The sequence below is a fragment of the Pituophis catenifer genome, unplaced genomic scaffold, assembly GCF_029215685.1.
Source record: "Pituophis catenifer annectens isolate HBS135680 unplaced genomic scaffold, rPitCat1.0.hap2 SCAF_7, whole genome shotgun sequence".
NCBI lineage: Eukaryota > Metazoa > Chordata > Lepidosauria > Squamata > Colubridae > Pituophis > Pituophis catenifer.
Genome location: NW_027256887.1, coordinates 89,008,404 through 89,030,563, shown reverse-complemented (window position 1 = coordinate 89,030,563; position 22,160 = coordinate 89,008,404). Strand labels below are relative to the sequence as shown.

General features: G+C 45.7%; 2 protein-coding genes across 3 annotated transcripts in view; one reads left to right on the top strand and one right to left on the bottom strand.

The window, feature by feature from the left end:
* Positions 1 to 220: 220 nt before the first annotated feature.
* TYMP (thymidine phosphorylase) lies at positions 221 to 19,856 on the top strand. 2 transcript variants are annotated; one of them, XM_070947829.1, is made up of 12 exons: positions 221 to 557; positions 3,145 to 3,211; positions 4,834 to 4,867; positions 5,206 to 5,355; positions 6,895 to 7,097; positions 8,371 to 8,469; positions 9,215 to 9,344; positions 11,596 to 11,714; positions 13,984 to 14,146; positions 16,477 to 16,707; positions 18,492 to 18,632; positions 19,542 to 19,856. In XM_070947829.1, exons 3-12 carry the CDS (start codon positions 4,837 to 4,839, stop codon positions 19,790 to 19,792), a joined length of 1,518 nt encoding a protein of 505 aa, XP_070803930.1. In that variant the 5' UTR covers positions 221 to 557; positions 3,145 to 3,211; positions 4,834 to 4,836; the 3' UTR covers positions 19,793 to 19,856. The 2 variants fall into 2 exon arrangements, with proteins under 2 accessions (XP_070803930.1, XP_070803931.1); XM_070947830.1 differs by lacking the exon at positions 3,145 to 3,211.
* Positions 19,857 to 21,484: 1,628 nt separating this feature from the next.
* The window catches only part of LOC139319798 (T-cell surface glycoprotein YE1/48-like), a 6,370-nt gene continuing 5,694 nt past the window's right edge, over positions 21,485 to 22,160 (bottom strand). Inside the window, exon 6 of the mRNA XM_070947836.1 lies at positions 21,485 to 21,608. Coding sequence (XP_070803937.1) covers positions 21,485 to 21,608 — 124 coding nt within the window. The remainder of the gene's footprint in view (positions 21,609 to 22,160) is intronic.

Below are 22,160 nucleotides of genomic sequence, written 5' to 3'. Positions count from 1 at the left end.
CCATGCTCTATAAACCACTGAGATTGTAGCAGGACAGCAATGGGTAAAAACCGAGTTTTTTTTAAAACCCCCAATGCATGTTTGCACCACCAACATGTCAAAGATTAACAGACGCAAGGAAATATGTGACAGGAACCTCGTTGCAACATTTCCAGTTCTTGCCAAAGGCCCCAGGCAATCTTTTGCTCTAGCTGGCCGGGAGGGGAGGCTGGCAAGGAAGTGGATGGAACCAAAAAACTCCTTAAAAGCACTTCTGAATTTTCTCCTCCTTGGCTTGGAGAAATACAGACACCGCCTTGGGCTCTGGAAAAAACCCTCCGGCCAACTTTCGTTTCTGCTTTGCTCCAAGGAGAGCTGGTGCTGCTGGTCTCTGCCACCTGCTCTCCTCCTTCTCCTGTGCCTGGATCCCGCTTGATCTCTTCCTCGGCCTCTGCCAAGGCCAGCCTCACACCCTCCTCCTCCTCTGCCCCTTGAAGAGGACCGGGACGTGTCTGGTGGGACTTCCGGACGGGCGTCTGCTTACTCCTCCACCTCAGGGAGGACTTTGGAGCTGGCAGGTGAGTTCTGCAGGTGTGGCCAACCTAACTACGGGGGAGGAGGTGTTTGGGCAGGTGCTTCAGGGAAGCTACCTGGAGACGGTGACAAGCCAGCCACCTCTTTTCTGTCAGGGCTGGGTCTCCTCTCCTCAGCTTCCTTTCACCCACCTGCTTGTCTCCTCTCTCTCTCTCTCTCTCTCTCTCTCTCTCTCTCTCTCTCTCTCTCTCTCTCTCTCTCTTTCTGGACTGGAAGAGTTCGCAGCTCCTTCCTCATTCCTGCAGCTTCCCAGCAGTCCCTTGCCTTTCCCTTCTTGGGGGGGGGGGCACCACCAAGGGATGGAAAAATACAGAATGACAGTGTTGGAGGGACCTTGGAGGTCTTCTAGCCCAACCCTCTACTTCAGCAGAAGACCCTCTACCATTTCAAACAAACGGCTTTTCTTAAAAACGTCCAGTGATGAAGCCCCCACAATTTCTGGTGGCAATCTGTTCCCCTGGTTAATTGTTCTCACTGTCAGGAAGTTTCCCCTTAGTTTCTTCTCTCCTTGATGAGTTTCCATCCGTTGTTCCTTGTCCTGCCCTCGGGTGCTTTGGGGAATAGGTTGACCCCCAACTCTTCTATGGGGCAGCCCCTCAAATACTGGAAGACGGCTATCATGTCAGAATACAGAGTGGAAGGGATCTTGGGGGTCTTCCAGTCCAACCCCCTGCTCAAGCAAGAGACCTTATACCATTCTGGACAAATGGTTTCCCAGTCTCTTCTTAAAAACTTCCAATGTTGGAGTACCCACGACTTCTGGAGGCAGGCGGTTCCACTGGCTAATTGTTCTCACAGATAGAAGGAGACTAGCCCAGAACAAGGAAAAAGAAACTGGGTTAAACTTGCAAGCAGGGAACTTTGAAGACTGTGAGAAAATTTCTTTCTTTCTTTCTTTCTTTCTTTCTTTCTTTCTTTCTTTCTTTCTTTCTTTCTTTCTTTCTTTCTTTCCTTCCTTCCTTCCTTCCTTCCTTCTTTCTTTCTTTCTTTCTTTTCTTTCCTCCCTCCCTCCCTTTTGCATAGCTCCTGTTTGTTTCAGAACACCTTGTGATGGAAAACATCTAAGCCCCTTGTGTCCCCTGTTGTGATGGACCCTTCCTTCCTTCCTTCCTTCCTTCCTTCCTTCCTTCCTTCCTTCCTTCCTTCCTTCCTTCCCCTTCCTTCCTTCCTTCCTTCCTTCCTTTCTTTCTTTCTCTTTCTTTCTTCTCTTTCTCTCTCTCTTTCTCTTTCTTTTTCTTTCTCTCTCTCTGTCTCTCTCCCAACCCCTTTTTGCACCCTCCTCTAAGCTTAGGCAGCATCTGTGCAAGAGAGCCCTAGTAAGAGAGCCCCAGGTCCATTTCTCCTGCATTCCAGAGCTGGAGGTCAAGCTGAGAAAGTCAGCAAAACAAGAGGCAGAATCTCAGAAGGGGACGATGACCCCTTCCTTCCTTCTTTCCTTCCTTCCTTCCTTCCTTCTTTCCTTCCTTCCTTCCTTCCTTGCCATTGCCAGAAAATGGCACAAATAGTCATTGGCACATTTGTTAGTCATCGGCTTCAAGCTCCTCTTTGCATAGGTAGAAAGCAAAAAACAGATGACTAATTTCCCATCCAGGCCAGCCCTTTTCCTGCAGCTGCTTCAGAACCAGGAAAAAGGAAGTGGGTTAAATTTGCAAGCAGGATAACTTTGAACCCTGTGAAAAAGGATCTTTCTTTCTTTCTTTCTTTCTTTCTTTCTTTCTTTCTTTCTTTCTTTCTTTCTTTCTTTCTCTTTCTCTCTTGTTTTCTTTCTTTCCTTCCTTCTTTCTTTTTTCCTTCCCTCTCTCTCTCTCTGCCTCCCTCCCTCCCTTTTCTTTCTTTCTTTCATTCATTCATTCATTCATTTTCATTCTCCTTCCTTCCTTTCTCTCTCTCTCATTCTTTTGTTTTCTTTCTTTCTTTTTTCCTTCCCTCCTCCCTCCCTCTCTCTCTGCCTCCCTCCTTTTTCTCTCTCTCTTTCTTTTTCTCTCATTCATTCATTCATTCATTCATTTCCATTCTTCTTCCTTCCTTCCTTTCTCTCTCTCTATTCTTTTGTTTTCTTTCTTTCTTTCCTTCCTTCTTTCTTTTTTCCTTCCCTTCTCCCTCCCTCTCTCTGCCTCTTTCCTCTTTCTTTCTTTCTTTCTTTTTTTCTCTCATTCATTCATTCATTCATTCATTTTCATTCTCCTTCCTTCCTTCCTTTCTCTCTCTCTCATTCTTTTGCTCTTGCTTCTTTCTTTCTCTCTCTCTCTCTCTCTCTCTCTCTCTCTCTCTCTCTCTCTCTCTTTCTTTCTTTCTTTCTTTCTTTCTCTCTTTCTATTTCTATAGCTGCACATCTCAGCAAACGACTCTGGGAGGCTCACAATTCAAAATCTTGAGTTGCCTGGATTGGATAAACCTAATGCCATTAATGTCACAGAAAGATTCTGCAATTTGTAATATTAACTAAATTTTTGGTTCAATTATGTGCAGCAAATCAAGCTCAGGTGAATTCCATTCTTCTGTTTAGTTATACTGAACATTTTATTAAGCCTTTTTCTCCAAAAATCTTAAACTTTCTGACCCTCCCAACAGGAGCTCAAAAACCTTCCCTTCGATTTACAACCTCGCCAGCAACTCCCTGAATATTCAGAATAGCAAGGTGAGACTCTTACCAGAATTTGATGAGTTTGATTGGCCAGTGATTGTATAACCTTTTTTGGCCACGGTCGTTAATCAAATCACTGCAATTCTTAAATGAATTGTGCGGTCCTTAAGCAAATCTGGTTTTCCCCATTGACTTTGGTTATCAGAAGCCGGTCAGAAAGTTCGTAAATGGTGATCATGTGACCCCCAGGAGGCAGAGACCATCAAATAAATGCCAGTTGCCAAATTTTGATCGTGTAACCGTGGGAAAGTTGTAATGGACATAAGTGCGAGGACAGGTTGCAAGTCATTTTCCTCAGCCCCGTCATACCTTCAAACTGCTGCTGAACTAATGGTCCTGTAAAACCTTAAGAGGCCTTCTCAATGTATAGATGCTGAGAAGAGTCATAAGTAGGAACCCCGGTTGTAAATCACTTTTCTCAGCCCCCGTTGTAACTTGAAACTCTTGCTAAACCAGGAGTCAGCAACCTGCGGCTCTGGAGCTGCATGTGGCTCTTTCACTCCTTTGCTGCGGCTCCCTGTCATTCAAAATATGTGTCACAACTGCCAATGTGCAACACCGCCGGCACGCAATTTATTGAGCTTTTCAATCCCCAACCATGAATAAATCCAAGAAAATAAAAGTTTCAGAAGAAAACAGAACACTTAATTCAACTACATCTGCTAATTTTGTGGCCGCTCAAGAAACAGTCAGGCACGGGAAGAGTTTTGTGGCTCCCGGTGTTTTCTTTTCTGTGGGAAATGTGTCCAAATGGTTCTTTGAGTGTTGAAGGTTGCAGACCCCTGTTCTAAAGCAATGGTTGTAAGTTGAGGATTACCCCATACGAGATTACGAGGCTTTTTGTAGATGCTGAGAAGACTCTCCAGGGTGCCCTAGGCCCCTTCCATTGGCTGGGAAATATTGGGGTTGCATTGATGGGCCCCAGAGATGCCTGGTTGGGTTCAGCAGTTCTCCTTCTCCAACCTGGAGCCCTTTGGATGCCTCAAAATTAGTTCTGGCATTTTTTGTGGGGGTTTTTTGACATTCCAGATGTTAAGGTGGGATTTGTGGCAGAGGTGCACAACAGCTACATTGGAGGTCTTCTAATCCAGTCCCCCTCTGCTAAGGCCGGAAACCCTCTGCCATTTCAGACAAGTGACTGTCCAGTTTTCTTCTTTAAAAACTTCCAGTGATGAAGCACCCACAACTTCTGGAGGCAAGGAGTTCCACTGGATTAATTGTCCTCACTGTTAGGAAGTTTCTCCTTAATTCCACGTTGCTTCTCTCCTTGGTTAGTTCCCATCTGTTGCTTCTCCTCCTGCCTTCAGGAGCTTTGGAAAATAATTTGACCCCCTCTTCTTTGGGGCAGCCCCTCAAATATTGGAATGCTGCTGTTATGTTTCCCCCTTTAGTCCGTCTTTTCTCTAGATTGGCCAAACCCAAAACTTGCAGCCATTCTTCGTATGTTTTAGTCTCCAGGCTTCTTGGGAGTAGCCTGTGGAACTCATTGGGACTGAGCTGGTCCCAGCACCAAGGGATGCTAATTCAGGTTTGGAAGCCTTTGTAAAGGCTCCTACCACCCGGTGTATGTAAGTGTGAGCAGAATAGCACTGATTGCATTGTTGTTCCTTCCGCAGGTGATGTCTTCCCAAAGAGATCCGAGCCATCCAGGTAATTCCCCACTCCTCAATTTTCAAGGAGGGGATGCATAGTTAGCAAAGTGATGATCTCCATGGGAAGAGATGTGGCTATTTGCATATTTGGAGTCTTGGAAGGAGGGGTCTTGGTCAATTCAAGCCAAGGCACACAGGGGGAGATGGAATAAGATATTTTAGGATTGCTTGGCCGCAGCTGCTCTGCCCATGTGCAGAGTGCAGTTTCCCCTCTGCTAAGCATGTGGGATCGTGACGCTTTCTAAAGAGGGGGGGGCAAGGAAGGGAAGAGCCCTTTTCCTGCCAAATCGTTGCCCCCTCCCCATCTTCACCGTGGCCCCTGCTTTGCCTTGGCAGGGCCCAGCCCCACGGCCCCCGAGGAAGGCAGTCAAATCAGCATCCCGGGAATTATTCGGAAGAAACGAGATGGTGAGACGCTTCAACCGGAGGAAATCCGCTACTTCGTGCAAACTCTCGGCAGCGGCAGGTCACGGGAGGGGCAAATTGGTGAGCCTGGCAGAGGAGTTGGAGAGGGGCTGGCATGGGCGCCGGGAGGGCCTGGGGGCTGCCCTACAGCTCAGACTCTTCGGCCATCAATCCCTTTGGACTCACCAGAACCATGGTTTGCAAACGAGGGCTTGAGAGGTGGGTTTCAGCAGGTTCTGACCAGTTCTGGAGAACCGGTAGCAGAAATTTTGAGTAGTTTGGAGAACCGGTAAATACCACCTCTGTCTGGCCCCGCCCCCATCTATTCTCTGCCTCCTGAGTCCCAGCTGATCGGGAGGAAATGGGGATTTTGCAATAACCTTCCCCTGCCACACCCACCAAGCCACGCCCACAGGACCAGTAGTAAAAAAATTTGAATCCCACCACTGGAGGGCTTTAAAAAAAAATCAATATCTTTAAAATTAAACAATATTTTTTTAAAAATCCAATTGAAAGAGTTAAATATTTTTAAATGAAATAATTGAATATTTTAAAAGAAATATTTTTTAAAAATTAAATCAAATGATTAAAAATTTTTTGACACAGCTGTGGTTTGCAAATGAGCTCTTTTTTTTCAAACTTCAGTATTTTTAAAATTAAATAATTTTTTAAAAATGTAATTGAAGGAGTTAAATATTTTTAAATGAAATAATTGAATATTTTAAGAGAAATAATTTAAAAAAAAATCAAATAATTTAAAAAATTATAACACAACTGTGGCTTGCAAATGAGGGCTTCTCTCTTTTTTCACAATTCAATATCTTTAAAATTAAATAATTTTAAAAAATAAATTGAAAGAGTTATATATTTTTAAATGAAGTAATTGAATATTTTAAAAGAAAGAATTAAAAGAATTGAAATAAAATAATTAAAAAAAATTATAATAGAATGTTACATATTTTGAAATGAAACACAAAAATGCTTTAAATGAAAGAATGAATTTTTAAATGAAATCATTGAATATTTTTAAAGGACACACTTAAACGTTTTCAAATTAAACAAATGAAGGAAATAATTAAATGTTTTTGAATCAAATAATTAAATATTTTAAGTGAAATAATTAAATATTTTAAATTAAACATTTTAACAAAGAATGAAATATTTTTAAGTTAAACATTTTGATTAAAGAATGAAATGTATTAAATCATTGCTAAAATTAATTAAATTAAATGCACGCAAGGAAAAAGCATAAACGAAACGATTAAGACGGGGAAGGAAACTGAGAGAAAAAAACCCCCAAACCTAAGAATTGATTTACAGACATACCCTTATCAGTAAACTGGTTCCATGATTTATTACAGTCATCCAAACCTCATCTATGTTTAACCAATTCTGTGAACATTTGTCCTTCCGAAGCTGACCAGTAAATCTTTTAACTCAAGACCATTTCCTTTATCCAGAAGTCCAAAGTCATTGGACTTTAATTTTACAAACAACGCTTTCCCATTTAGTGGGCTTAGCCACAGTTAAACCACGATTTAGCCATCTTGATTTGCAGCCACGAGGCCTCTCCTTTTTCCAGCCGGGACCCCCACTCACCCCTCTCCTGTCTTCTTCCAGGGGCCATGCTGATGGCCATCCGTTTGAGAGGCATGGAGCTGTCCGAGACGCTGGTGCTGACCCGGGAAATCGCTGCTTCGGGGACCACCTTGGAGTGGCCGGCCCAGTGGCGAGGGCTCCTGGTGGACAAGCACTCCACGGGGGGCGTGGGAGACAAAGTCAGCCTGCCCCTGGCTCCCGCATTGGCGGCCTGTGGCTGCAAGGTATGTCAGGACAGCCAGATGCCCTCTTGATGGCTCACATCTGGCTTTGCTGCCAGCTGGCTGTGAATCCTGGTTCTCTTAACGTTTGAATGTGGGCCGGGTACTCTGCAAATCCAGGTTCCCTGGATTTCTTCTCATCTTTCCTATTACCTATCTCCTTTTCTACTTACGATATAAATCGTAGAGATACGAGCAACAAAGTCATAACTTTGTTGCTTGTATTTTTATGATTTATATTGTTTTATTTAATTTACTAGTATGATTTATGTTGATTGCTTATTTAGTATCTTAGGACTATCACTAAGTGTTGTATCTTATGATTTATGATGAATGTATTTTAATGAGGACTGTTAAGGATATTGTTGTTGTGTTACCAACCAGCAGAGTGTAGAGCACAGAGAAACGTTGCTGAGAGCAATGAATCAGAGATGTGCAAACTGGTTTATCAAAAGTTTACTTTATAGTGAAAAAAACAGTCTCATAGTCTTTAAACAAATTCCAAGTCTTTGCCAGTTAAATCAGTCCAGTAGTTACAGATATCTTCTTACCCAACAAACAGTAGTTGGTTAGAATAACAAACTCACTCTGGTTCACAAACCACGATGGTAGCAGATCCATCCAACGATAGCACAATGGTAGCAACTCCACACACAATGGTAGCATATCATCGTTGGATGGAATTATGGGAGTTGAAATCCACCCGTCTTCACATCTGCTGGTTGGGGGATTATGGGAGTTGAGGTCCACCCATCTTCAAACTACCAAACTACCCCAAGAAGGGACATTAATGCTGCAGAATTGGGGATGGGTGGAGTTTTCTTAAAATCTGATATTTAGGATTTGGGTCAAGCACTGAAACTTAAACCCCTCTCTTAGTGCTTCTCCAATGCACAAAATAATGTCAGCAACTGGATCACACAGAGACTTGGGTGGGAGGACTTCCTCTGCCCAGGAACGGGGAATGATGCTCCTTCTTCTTCTTACGAGCCGGTCCCAGAGGCCTTTTTGCCTCCTCCACAAAGACCAGCTGGCCGGCATGCCAGAACCTGGAAGAACAACGGGCCATGGCTGGTGTGCCATAGGTTCGCCATCATGGGTATACAGTATACTCTATGCTCTTCTGTTCTAAGTAGAGTTTCCTGTTTCTCGTTACAGTTGAAAGTAGTTAAGCAGTAAAGCACATGGTGACTGTACTCATTGTTTGTTCTGTGGTGTTATATATAAACAGAATTTCTAACACAGTTAACCCTTGGTGCCTCTTTCTCCTGACCAGGTGCCCATGATCAGTGGCCGGGGACTGGGCCATACTGGGGGCACGCTGGACAAGTTGGAATCCGTGCCAGGCTTCCGCGTTTCCCAGAGCCCAGAGCAGGTGAGGAGACCGATGTGTTTCATGACCCAACTAGATAAAAGCATCAGTGTTAGAAGGGAGTGGGGCTTGTCCTGTCACTGTGGCTGAGGGTGTTACTGTTTTCTTGGCAGTTCCTTAACAGGGCAAATCAACTTGTACAGAGAGCAAATCCCTAGTTTTCCCTAATTGGATTATGAAATGTCTGCAAGAAAATAACCAAGGACCCCAGTGTCTCAGTGTCCCAGTCCTCCTCCTCCTCCTCCTCCTCCTCTTCCTCCTCCTCCTCCTCCACCACCACTACCACCACCACCCTCCCTACCCACTAACACTGAAGATGTTCCCTAGTTGGGTCATGAAATATCTGAAGCAAGCAGCCAAACTCAGAGATCACCAATGACCATACAGTCCTTCTCCTTCTCCTCCTCTTCCCCTTCTACCTCCTCTACCTCCTCCCCACTCCTCCACAATCCCCCTCCCTTCTAGCACTGATGATGTTCCCTACTTGGGTCACAAAACATCTGCAAGGAAACCACCAAGCTCAGAGAGCACCAAGGACCCTACAGTCCAACCCTGAGCTACAAAGATTTTCTCCTATGCGTTTCCTTCGATTAGATCCAAAAGGGACCGGTGTGTTTGTGGTTTAGGGCATTGTGAGAACTTGGGCTGAGGTTCTCCCTCACTCAAGTCTTACCTGGGCAATGAAGGAAGAATCAGGCCAGAATCCTGCTTCTTGGACCTCAAACGATGGGCTTTTTTCCTCCCGCAGATGAAAGAGATCCTGGAGAAAGTCGGTTGCTGCATTGTGGAGCAAAGCCAACATCTGGTCCCAGCCGACAAAGTCCTCTATGCCCTGAGAGATGTCACCGCCACGGTAGACAGTCTGCCCCTCATCATCAGTAGGTCCTCTAACGCTGGACGGACTCACAGCCGGCACTGAATTCCGGCAGGATTTCTCCGCCCCCTTTCAAGTTTTTTATTTTATATTATTTATACCTATCAATACATGAATAGTGTGATGCCTATCAAACATTTTAATACAAATAGACCTAATATTCATTCATAGTTATTACATTTTGTTTCCATTGTTTCATTTTATTTAAACATATTTATTTATTTAAACATACCTAATACTACTGCCCTTCAATTCCTAAACCTCCCTCTTATTATTACATATATCTTGTTATATTAATATATATATGTGTGTGTGTTTTCTGAGGTTTTCGTGGGTGTTTGTATGTAGGTCTTTGGTTATTCGGGTTTTCTCCCGCGTAAAATTGGAAGTGTCTTGGCTATATATATATAGTATATATATCTATTTTCTTACTTTTCGTAGGTTTTACGTGTGTTTTTTTTTTAGCCAGGTTTTTCCTACGTAGCCAAGATTTTTCTATAGCCCTAGCTCAGTGGAGTCACATCCACTCGATTCTGGGCTTTTTTTTCTTCTGGTAGTATATATACTAGTATATATACTATTATTCCGCTCTTATTTTTATCTCTATTCTAACTTTTTTTCCCCATGTCATCGTAATATTCAAAGGTGTTTCTTTCCTATCTTCCATCTTTCACCTGCTTTGTTATTCATAGTTCCCTTATTTAGCTCTTCACATCTATTTATATTAAAGTTTCATCCTTCCTTCTTTCATTATTCAGTGTTTCAATGTACCACATCACAATCATTTAAACATATACGGTACATCTATTCATGTTCTTTTCAATCATCCAATCCGTGTGATTTTACTATTAATACACATGTTTACATTAAAATGTATTCTTTCATTATCTGATCACCCATTGTTTAATTTTATCATTTCACTGCTGATCATAGTATTTTTATGCCTATTTAATAATACCATCATTCCATGATTTCTCAGCCCGGATGCATCAAAATGTTGCCCTTTCTAGTCTGCGGGACAGCCTGGTCAGAGTATTTTAAAGATACAAACACAACTGAGCCCAGCATTTCTGTTGCTAAGTGAGACGTTTCTTAAGTGGGCTTGGTCCCATCTTACGACCTGTCTTTCCACCGTCACTAAGCGATTCATAGCAGTTCAGTTGGGAACAAGGTTGTTCAGTGAATCCGGCTTCCCCATATTGACTTTGCTAGTCAGAAGTTCGTAAAAGGGGATTGCGTGACCCCGGGATACTACAACCGTCATAAATTGGAGCCAGTTTGGGTTCAACTGTGGACATAAGTTGAGGACTACCTGTACAGAGAGTCCTCAATTGACAACAGTTCGCTTAGTAACAGTTCAAAGTTATAACAGCACTGGAAAAAGTGACTTATGACCATTTTTTACAATTACGGTCGTAAGTGCAGTATCCCCAGGGTCACGTGATTTACATTTGGATGCTTGACAACTGGCTCACATTTTTGACGGGTTGCTGTGTCCCGGGGGAGTGGTCACACGATCCCCACTTGTAACCTTCCGAGAAGCCGACTCCATGAGGAAGCCAGATTCGCTTAACAACCAGGTTACTAAGTTAACAACTGCAGTGATTTACATGCCAAACGGGGCAAAAAAAGTCGTAAAATGGGGCAAAGCTCACTTAACACGTGTCTCACTTAGCAACAGAAATGTTGGGCTCAATTGTGGTTGTAAGTTGAGAACTACTTGTACTTCACAGAAAGAGTAGTGGGAGCTTGGAACCGACTTCCAGCGGAGATTTTGGGTCAATCACCAGGAAATGAGTTTAAGCATAATTGGGATAAACACAGATCTATCTTCTTCTTTTTCTTTTAACGACCCCATAATCCCTTGCGGAGTGGAGACTGGGCAACCGAATGGAGCTGGGTGTTTTATTGGCCGGATGCCCTTCCTGTCACCAATGAGGAGTTTTCTTTTCAGCAGATCTATTCTCATTGTGCCCAGAGAAAGAAATATCTGCCTCTACCTAGGATCGAACTCACAGCCTCCTGATTGTGAAGCGAGAGCTCCATCTCTAGGCCACCGCACCAGTCTCATATCTATCATCTGCCAAAAATAAAAATAAAATATAAAAATGTTAATTAAAAAATAAGAAATAAATTAAAAACAAAACTAAAAAAATAAATAAAGGGCAGACTCGATGGGCCACTAGGTCATTTTCTGTCTTCAGCTTTCTATGTTTTGTGTACCAGGTCTCAGCGGCTCCTTTCTTGGCTCTTAGGTTCCATCCTGAGTAAGAAGGTGGTGGAGAAGCTTTCCGCTCTGGTGCTGGATGTCAAATTTGGCAGTGCCGCCTTGTACCATACTCTGGAGAGCGCTGAGCAGCTCGCTCAAAACCTGGTAAGACCGAAGCTGCCCCATCCGGCGTCTTTCGGGGGTTGGGGGTCGGATGATGGCGATGGTTAGCATCACAGAGGGATGGGTTTCCTTCTCCCCAATGTTGTCCTTGGAGATGAAGACCATCTCTTCCATCTGAGGAGCCACCTTTGCAAGGATGAAGCTCAACCCCTTGGGACAGAAGTGCCGTGTTGGCCGCCGGCTCCTCCAGCAGCCAAGTCAGAGGAGGAGGAGGAGGCAAGGGAGTCTGGGTCCGCATCTAGGCAACATGGGAGCTCCAAGGGGGAAGAGGGAATGGACCTATCAGAGAGAGAGAGAGAGACAGAGGAGGAGCCTGGGCCGTCCATCAGCCCTCAGATGGAGAGTCAACAGCCCCCAGGTCTGGAGGTGGCTGATGAGGAAGAGGAGGAGCAGCTGGGTCCAGTGCTTGATGCTCAGAAGGCAGAGGAGAGGAGAGCAGTGGAAATCTATGGGCCGGTCCTCGGGACGGAAGAGCCACCGCTGCTAGGGAAGCCCCACCCTGGCTCTGGGGATAAAAGGCAGGGGCCGGAGATGAATAGATGTGGCGGACAACTATCCATCTTCCGGATGGACAGACTTGTTAGCTTGAGAAAGAAACTTTTTGCCGGGGCTGCTGGTGCTCCGAATAAAGGTGTCAGACTTCGATGCTATCTCAAAATAAATGAATTTCCAAACTGCCAATCTTTAAGGAAATCTTTTCTTTAATTGAGCACAGCCACCGGATCATGACTCGATGCGGACAAGACTGACCTTTTGCTCTCCAATCCCTCCCTTTCCGATCTCCAAATATTTGCTTCTCATTGGCTATCTTCCAAGTCATTCTTCAGACTCCTTGTCTCGTCATTTCCCAGGAATCTCTCCCCCCCTCCTCATTTCCAAGACAACCCGACTTCAAAGGGATTTAGCAGGCAGAAGTTCAGAGCTTATCTCTCTCTCTCTCTGCTCTCTATGCCAGCATCGAAACGCTGACATCAGGAACCTTTTGAGTTGACTTCAGAGGGTTTGTCGTGTTTGGGGAGCTGGCTCAGAACAAGAAGTCTGGAGAAGCAGCTGGTGACATCGTCCCCTCTGATGTTTTTGTGGGTGCTCCATCACTAGAGACTTTCAAAAAAAGACAAATATGGAGATTCTCAGTCATCCAGGTCAGAGCTGAAGAAGTTTCTTGGATGTGAAGCGAAACGTCTTCAAAGAAAAACCAGAAAATCCAGACTGGACAACCATTTTGCTGAAATGGTAGAGGGCCTCCTGCTCGAGCAGGGGATGTAGAACATAGAGTAATAATAGAATTGGAAGGGACCTCGGAGGTCTTCTAGTCCAACCCCCTGCTCAAACAGGAGAGCCTATATCATTTCAGACAAATGATTGTCCAGTCTCTTTTTGAAAGCCTTCAGGGATGGAGAGCCCACATCTTCTGACTAAAAGACTAGAAGACCTCCGAGGTCCCTTCTGATTCTGTCCTTAGATCAGAGGTCTTCAAACTTGGCAGCTTTAAGACTTGTGGACTTCAACTCCCAGAATTCTCCAGCCAGCACAGCTGGAGAATTCTGGGAGTTGAAGTCCACAAGTCTTAAAGCTGCCAAGTTTGAAGACCTCTGCCTTAGATGTTCTCCTGAACAGTTGTGGAACTCTTGAGAAATGATGGAGGTAGACTGATGATGTCAAACCAGATACATGGCTCTCCTCCAATGCTAGATTTTTAGCCGCCTCCAACTTGTAATCCTGCAGATGAGTTAGATTTCAGCACCCTTAGCCAACCAAGGCAGCTAGGGAAATCTAGGTTAGAACATAGAATAATAGGGTTGGAAGGGACCTTGGAGGTCTTCTAGTCCAACCCTCTGCCCATGGCAGGAGATCCTATACCATCCTGGACTTTTCTTTGGGCTTGATGGGACCGATACACGTGATCATAGAAAGAATAATAGAATTGGAAGGGACCCTGGAGGTCCTCCAGTCCAATCTCCCCACTCACCCAAGCAGGAGATCTGAAGGTTGTCTGAAGGGATGTAGGATGAAGAAGGAACCCAAAAATTCCCTCATGATTTTGGACACCTCTTAACTCAGGCCACCCGAACGGTTGAGTCCAATCTGCAGATCAGAAGAAGTTTAGAAGATGTACAAAGCAAGAGGGCCATCTAGAAGGTCCACTCATTTACCTTCTTGCAGAAGCTTCCATAAAGATCTGGGACTACTTCCCCCAACTAAGGGTGGAGAACTCTCACCTTTTCCCGCCTGTTCTCTCCATCTTCCCCAGGTGTCCGTCGGAAACCAGCTCGGGACAAAAACAGCGGCAATTCTGAGCAGGATGGATGAGCCGGTGGGTGTCCGGGTGGGCAACTCCTTGGAAGTCCTCGAAGCCTTGCAGTGCCTGGAAGGAGGTGGCCCCGGGGACCTCCGTGAGCTGGTCACCACACTAGGTGCGTCTCAGTGATGGCACCTTGATGGTGCACCTCAAGCATGTACGGAAGGCAGGTGAGGAAGGTTTTGGGTGGGGAGGTCAGCCCCACCAGGTAGATCAGAGCACGAAATCAACTTCCCAAGAAGGCAAAGTCTACTTCGACGGAGATGGCTGAGCGAACAACCTCTCGCAAGTTGGATTGTGATGTTCCTCTTCCCCTCCTTGAGTTAGGGAGGTGTCTATCTGACCACTTCCGATTTAAGCCACATCGTTCTCCTTGGAAGCAGAACTGGCCTGTCTCTGTCGAGGTCACCTTCCTCATTCTCCACCCCATGCATGGAGGTGTCAAGAAAGAGTCCTTCTATTATGTGGCCAATTGAACCAATCAGCATTCTGGGGACAAAGCAGATCCCATCCTGGGAATGAATTCTGTGGAAACCTTCTGTGGAATCAAGAGCCTTGATAGTACAAGGGTTTAGTGCACCCTGTTATTAACACAGCTGCCTGCAATTTCTGCTGGTTCGAATCTCTCCAAGGCTCAAGGTTGACTCAGCCTTCCATCCTTTCTAAGGTAGGTGAAATGAGGACCCAGTTTGTGGGGGCAATAAGCCGACTTTGTATAAAATATACAAAAGAATGAAGGCTATTGCTTAAAGCATTGTAAGCCGCCCTGAGTCTCCGGAGAAGGGCGGCATATAAATCAAATTAAAAAAAAAAAAAAAAAAAACAAACCTGTACACCAGCTTTCCCCAGTGTGGTGCCTGCCAGACGTGTAGGATGTGGCAGTGTGTAGGAAAGGAAGCTCTCTCTCTCTTTTTTAATGTATGCTTTCTCCTCCTTTACCTTCTCTATCACCACTACTATCATTTCTCTTTTCTCCTTCTCCATCTTTTCCTTCTTCTCCTTCTTCTTCTCCTCCTCCTCCTCCTCCTCCTCCATCTCTTTTTCCTTTCTCCTTCCCCTTCCTTTTTTCTCTCCTTCATTCCCTCTCCTCCTTCTCTATTGTCCCTTTCTCCATCTTCTCTGTTTTTCCTCCTCCTCTTCCTCCATCTCCATCTTCTTCTCCTGTTCCTTCTCCTCCTTCTCCTTCTCCTTCTCTCATCTCTCTTCTCCTTCCTGTTTTCTCTCCTTCATTCCCTCTCCTCCTTCTCTATTGTCCCTTTCTCCATCTTCTCTGCTTTTCCTCCTCCTCCTCCTCCATCTCCATCTTCTTCTCCTGTTCCTTCTCCTCCTTCTCCTTCTCCTTCTCTCATCTCTCTTCTCCTTCCTGTTTTCTCTCCTTCATTCCCTCTCCTCCTTCTCTATTGTCCCTTTCTCCATCTTCTCTGCTTTTCCTCCTCCTCCTCCTCCATCTCCATCTTCTTCTCCTGTTCCTTCTCCTCCTTCTCCTTCTCGCATCTCTCTTCTCCTTCCTTTTTTCTCCCCTTCATTCCTTCTCCTCCTTCTCCATCGTCCCTTTCTCCATCTTCTCTTTTCCTCCTCCTCTTCCTCCTCCTCTTCCTCCAGCTCTACAATTTGCATACAAGCCACCAGGAGGGGATAAGCCCCGTGGAAACATTTCTGCAGTGACATTGTGATATATATGACCCCCTAACCCCCTACCGCCCTACCTCCCTACCTCCATCCCTACCTCTATGGATGCCTCTGCAGCCCTTCGCAGCAGAACTCCGAGATAAGCAGACGGACTGGCAAATAGACCTTAAGATTGCGTTCCTCCTTTGCCTACCAACACACATGACATCAAGGCCTACCGTATTACTTACTTTTCCGAGAGGGTGAAAAAAAACACACTCCAGGAGCGGTGAAACTCCTTCCCAGTCCAAACTGGCGGCGGTATGTCCAAGCAGATCCTTGACTGTGGGGATAATTGAATAAGTACTGTATTTTTTGGACTAAAAGACGCACCGGTGTCTAAGACACACCAAGATTTCGAAGAGGTAAGTAAGGAAAAAATAGTGTTTGCCCTCCCCGGTCCCCAGGAGCACTCTGCAGGCCTCCCAAACTCTCTATGTGCTCCATTTTTGCAAAAACCGGCCCATTTTTTGCAAAAATGGGATGAACGGGACAGGGCTTCGGGACGGCTGTATTCGGTGTATAAGACGCACTAACATTTCCACCCTCTTTTAGGGGGGGGGGGGAAAGTGCGTCTTGTACTCCAAAAAATACGGTACCTACCTGGAAAAGAGGGTTGGGCTAAATGACCTCAAGGGCCCCTCTTGACCCTTGCAATCTACCATCTACGCTCCCCCAGTCCCTGCATGGCTGAGCCCCCTCCCCTTTCTAAATGCTCCCTCTGGGCTCAGTGGACCAGGCCAACTGACTGGCTTCTCTCTCTCTCTCTCACTCCAGGGGGCATCTTGCTGTGGCAGAGCGGGCGCGCCGACTCCGTGCCCGCAGGGGCCACCCAGATCGGCCAAGTCCTGAGCAACGGCGCTGCCCTGCGCACTTTCCAGGCCATGCTGCGGGCTCAAGGGGTGGAGGCCGAGGCGTCCCGCCTGCTGTGCGAAGGGACGGAGGAGCAGCGCTTGGCAGTGCTGAAACAGGCTGGCACCCAGGAGGAGTTGCGGGCTCCAGAAGAAGGTATGGAGTGGGCGGGGGGGTGCTGCAAATCTCTCTCCTTCCCCCCCTCCTTCCGGCCCTTTCCTGCAGAGGCTCCTGGGCAGGGCTGCAGGTGCAGGTAGTCCTTGGCTTACGACCAAAATGGAGCCCCCAAATTCCCTTGCTAAGCAAGACAGTTGATAAGTGAGTTTTCCTCCGTTTTACGACCTCTCTTGACACAGTTGTTAAGCGAATCACTGCAGTTATTTGATAAGTGACCTGGTTGTTAAGTGAATCTGGCTTCCCCATGGACCTCACCTGTCAGAAGATCACCAGGAGACGGTGAGTTCTAGTCCCACCTTAGGAATGAAAGCCAGCTGACTGGGCCAGTCGTTCTGCCTCAGCCCAACTCACCTCACAGGGTTGTTGGGTTTGTGTGTGTGGGGGGGGAAATAGGAGGAGAAAGTAATCTTAGATATGTCTGCTGCCTTGAGATACTTATACAGCAATAAAGGGGAAGGAAGGAAGGAAGGAAGGAAGGAAGGAAGGAAGGAAGGAAGGAAGGAAGGAGATAAATAGATGATAGATAGATAGATAGATAGATAGATAGATAGATAGATAGATAGATAGATAGATAGGAAAGAAGGAAGGAGAGAGAAAGGAAGGAAGGAAGGAAGGAGATAAATAGATGATAGATAGATAGATAGATAGATAGATAGATAGATAGATAGATAGATAAGAAAAAAGAAGGAAGGAAGGAGAGAGAAAGGAAGGAAGGAAGGCAGGAGATAAATAGATGATAGATAGATAGGGAAGGAAGAAAAAAGAAGGAAGGAAGGAGATAGAAAGGAAGGAAGGAAGGAGATGGATAGATAGATAGATAGATAGATAGATAGATAGATAGATAGGGAAGGAAGAAAAAAGAAGGAAGGAAGGAGAGAGAAAGGAAGGAAGGAGATAAATAGATGATAGATAGATAGATAGATAGATAGATAGATAGATAGATAGGGAAGGAAGAAAAAAGAAGGAAGGAGAGAAAGGAAAGAAGGAAGGAGATAAATAGATGAGATAGATAGATAGATAGATAGATAGATAGATAGATAGATAGATAGATAGATAGATACAGTAGATAAGGAAGGAAGAAAAAAGAAGGAAGGAAGGAGGAAGGAAGGAGATAAATAGATGAAAGATAGATAGATAGATAGATAGATAGATAGATAGATAGGGAAGGAAGAAAAAAAGAAGGAAGGAAGGAGAGAAAGGAAGGAAGGAGATAAATAGATGATAGATAGATAGATAGATAGATAGATAGATAGATAGATAGATAGATAAGGAAGGAAGAAAAATAAGGAAGGAAGGAGAGAAAGGAAAGAAGGAAGGAGATAAATAGATGAGATAGATAGATAGATAGATAGATAGATAGATAGATAGATAGATAGATAGATAGATAGATAGATAGATACAGTAGATAAGGAAGGAAGAAAAAAGAAGGAAGGAAGGAGAGAGGAAGGAAGGAGATAAATAGATGAAAGATAGATAGATAGATAGATAGATAGATAGATAGATAGATAGATAGATAAGGAAGGAAGGAAGAAAAAAAGAAGGAAGGAAGGAGAGAGAAAGGAAGGAGTGAAAGGAAAGAAAGAAAGAGTCCATAACAACAGGGGACATAATAGGCCCAGATGTTCTCCATCCGAAGATGCTCTGAAGGAAACAGGAGCTGTGCAAAATACGGAGTCTCTTTCAGGGACTGGAGGGGGGGGTGTTGTCTCTCCCCCTCCCAGAGTGGAGGGGGCACCCAGTCTGCCCGTCTTCTCTTCCTGCAGGGACCGTGCAGCAGATCCAGGCTCTGCCCATCGCGCAGGTGCTGCATGGCTTGGGAGCTGGGCGGACCCAGGAGGGGCAGAGGGTCAACCCCCGGGTGGGCGCAGAGCTGCTGGTCTCCACGGGGAAGCGAGTGGCCAAAGGTAATAATGGCTGCGGATCCCACGGTGCCCAGAGGGTGGTGGGCAATGCCAGGGAGGCGTTCGACCAATCAGAAAGGGGGCCCAGGTAGCTGAAGGTGCAGTCCCCTCCCCCAAGCCAGAGGAGGGGAGGGGCAGGGAGAGGAAGAGGAGGGGGGAAAACTAGGGAATCCTTGGGGGTCTATGGGAAGGTTTGTTGTTTCACAGACGTTTCGTGACCCAACTAGATAGCATCATCAGTGCCTGAAGGGGGTGGGAGGAGGAGAAGGAGGACTGTGGGCTCCTTGGTCCTCTCTGAATTTTCTTCCAGACGTTTCGTGACCCAACCACATAGCATCATCAGTGCCTGAAGGGGGTGGGAGGAGGAGAAGGAGGACTGTGGGCTCCTTGGTCCTCTCTGAATTTTCTTCCAGACGTTTCGTGACCCAACTAGAGAGCATCATCAGTGCCTGAAGGGGGTGGGAGGAGGAGAAGGAGGACTGTGGGCTCCTTGGTGCTCTCTGAATTTTCTTCCAGACGTTTCGTGACCCAAGGAGATAGCATCATCAGTGCCTGAAGGGGGTGGGAGGAGGAGAAGGAGGACTGTGGGCTCCTTGGTCCTCTCTGAATTTTCTTCCAGACGTTTCGTGACCCAACCACATAGCATCATCAGTGCCTGAAGGGGGTGGGAGGAGGAGAAGGAGGACTGTGGGCTCCTTGGTCCTCTCTGAATTTTCTTCCAGACGTTTCGTGACCCAACCACATAGCATCATCAGTGCCTGAAGGGGGTGGGAGGAGGAGAAGGAGGACTGTGGGCTCCTTGGTCCTCTCTGAATTTTCTTCCAGACGTTTCGTGACCCAAGGAGATAGCATCATCAGTGCCAGAAGGAAATGGGATTCATTGCTCTCTCTCTCTCTCCCTTTTCCTTCCAGGAACTCCATGGATCCGAATCCACCACGATACCCCCAGGCTGAGCCAGACGCACCGAGAAACCCTACAGAAGGCCCTGATTCTGGGGGACCTGGAGCCCTTCACCCCCGCCTCCAAGGTGGTGAAAATACTCCTTCCTACCAAAGAGTCAGCAAGGACTGGGACACAGGGGGAGAGGAAGGGGAGAGAGCGGGCCCTGGACCAGCCAGAAGGAGGAGGGTTTCAAGAAGAGGCTGGACAGTCACTTGTCTGAAATGGTCTAGGACAGTGTTTCTCAACCTTGGACGCTTGAAGATGGGTGGACTTCAACTCCCAGAATCCCCCAGCCAGCAGCGCTGGCTGGGGGATTCTGGGAGTTGAAGTCCACCCATCTTCAAGCGTCCAAGGTTGAGAAACACTGGTCTACGATCTCCTGCTTGAGCGTGGGCTGGACTAGAAGACCTCCAAGGACCCTTCCAGCTTTGTTCAGATATTCTGGCTATGGGCACTTTAAGCGCTGTCAACACCACTTCAGCCAACTGGTGCTAACTGATTCAATAATTCAGACCGTAACAAAAACATTCTAACTTATATGTATAGGTAGCCCTCCACCGATGGCCACAATAGAGCCCAAAATTTATCTTGCTCAGCGAGACATTTGTGAAGTGCGCTTTGTCCCATTTTACGACCTTCCTTGCCACAGTCGTTAAGGGAATCACTGCAGTCGTTAAATGAACGACCTGGTTGTTAAGTGAATCTGGCTTCTCCGTTAGCTTTGCCAGAAGGTCCCAAATTTTTCTCCCCTTTCTTTTAAATTTTTTAAACTGAAATTTTAATTTGTTTTAAATTATTGGGATTTTAATTATCGTGGGCTAAATTATTTAATTTGGTTTTAAATTGTTTCTAACTTTTGTGTTTCTGTATTTTATCCTGTGCCTGTTCACAGCCCTGAGTCCTTCGGGAGTAGGGCGGTATACAAATTTCATTAAAAAACAAAAACAAAAAAACGGGGATCACGTGACCTCGGGACATGGCGAATCGTCATAAATGCGAGTCAGTTGCCAAGCTTTTTGGATAACAGGATCATGGGGATGCTGCAGTGCAGGGGTGAAATCCAACCGGTTCTGACCGGTTCTGGAGAACCGGTAGCGGAAATTTTGAGCAGTTCGGAGAACTGGCAAATACCACCTCTGGCTGGCTCCAGAGTGGGGTGGGAATGGGGATTTTGCAGTATCCTTCCCCTGGAGTGGGGTGGGAATGGGGATTTTGCAGTATCCTTTCCCTGGAGTGGGGATGGGAATGGGGATTTTGCAATATCCTTCCCCTGCCACGCCCACCAAACGACGCCCACTAAGCCATGCCACACCCACCAAGCCACACCAACAGAACTGGTAGTAAAAAAAATTGGATTTCACCACTGCCGCAGTGGTCATAAGTGTGAAAAATGGTGGTAGGTCACTATTTTCAGTGCGGTTGTAGCTTTGGACGGTCACTAAATGAACTGTTGTTAAATCATTCGAAACTTATCAAATTTCAAATTAGTAACTTGAAACTCTGCAACCTCTCAAGTTTGCTAACCACAAGCAAAATTGGGAGCCGCAATCCTAAAAAACAAAACAAAAAAACAACCAGAAGTCCATGAGAAGGTAAATAAATAGACATCAACGGTCACCGTGAAATATTTTAAATTTCTCAGACGCTGCAAGAGTGGGAAAAAAAAAACACAAGCATTCGGTCAATATAAAACAACCACATAAAAGAACGAAAATCGAAGGGATGGGAAGCATTTGATACAGGCGTTTCATTTCTTTGAAGAAGCAGCTGTATCTTTTGGGCATTTTCGTCCACGAAGGCGATTCCCGAGATCAAACTGGGTTACCTTTTTGGGAGGTACCCTTTTGGGAGGGGAACCTTTATTGCAAAATGGGGGTGGGGGAGGACATTTTGGGGGTGCCCGTGGACGGTTTCAAAGCACAACTTTCTTGCACAGACAGCGGATCTCCTCGCTGCAGATGTTGCTGATTGCTTTTCCATTGCTAATCGCCACGCAACATTCAGTGGGGAAACAAGGCATCGTTATATGGATGGGTCTGCCAAGGGATTTAAAAAATAAAATAAAATAAAATAAAATAGCAAGAGTTACTGATCAAAAAAACGTAATTTCTCGTTGCAGGCAGTCCTCGGCTTACGACCGTTCGCAGTTACAAGGGCACTAATAAAAGTGATCGCCACAGATGATAAATTAGTAATCTGGTTGTTAAGTGAATCCAGCTTCCCACCCCCTCGGGACGCTGCAACTGTCATAAATACGAGTCAGTCGCTGCATTGGCCGTAAGCGTGAAAAACGGTCCTAAGTCAGCGTTTTTCCAGTCCCCTTGTAACTTGGAACGGGTTATGAAACAAACTGTTATAAGCCGAGGCCTGCCTTCCAGATGTGTTCCCACCAACCTGTTGTGGGCTGTTGTGTAAAGCAGGATTTTTGTGTCATTCTGGAGTCGGGGAGGCAGCAATTCTCCCGACTTTTTTAAAAGATTCAAAAACATTTTAAAAGATGTTTTAAAGCAGGGGTCTCCAACTTCGGCCACTTGAAGACTTGTGGACAAGTCTTCAAGTGGCCAAGGTTGGAGACCCCTGCTTTTAAA

Coding starts and splice junctions, on each gene's coding strand:
- TYMP (XM_070947830.1), top strand. CDS start 4,837: ATGTCTTCCCAAAGAGATCCGAGCCATCCAG. Junction 8,470..9,214: donor TTTCCCAGAGCCCAGAGCAG/GTGAGGAGACCG, acceptor TTCCTCCCGCAG/ATGAAAGAGATCCTGGAGAA. Junction 14,147..16,476: donor TGAGCTGGTCACCACACTAG/GTGCGTCTCAGT, acceptor CTCTCACTCCAG/GGGGCATCTTGCTGTGGCAG.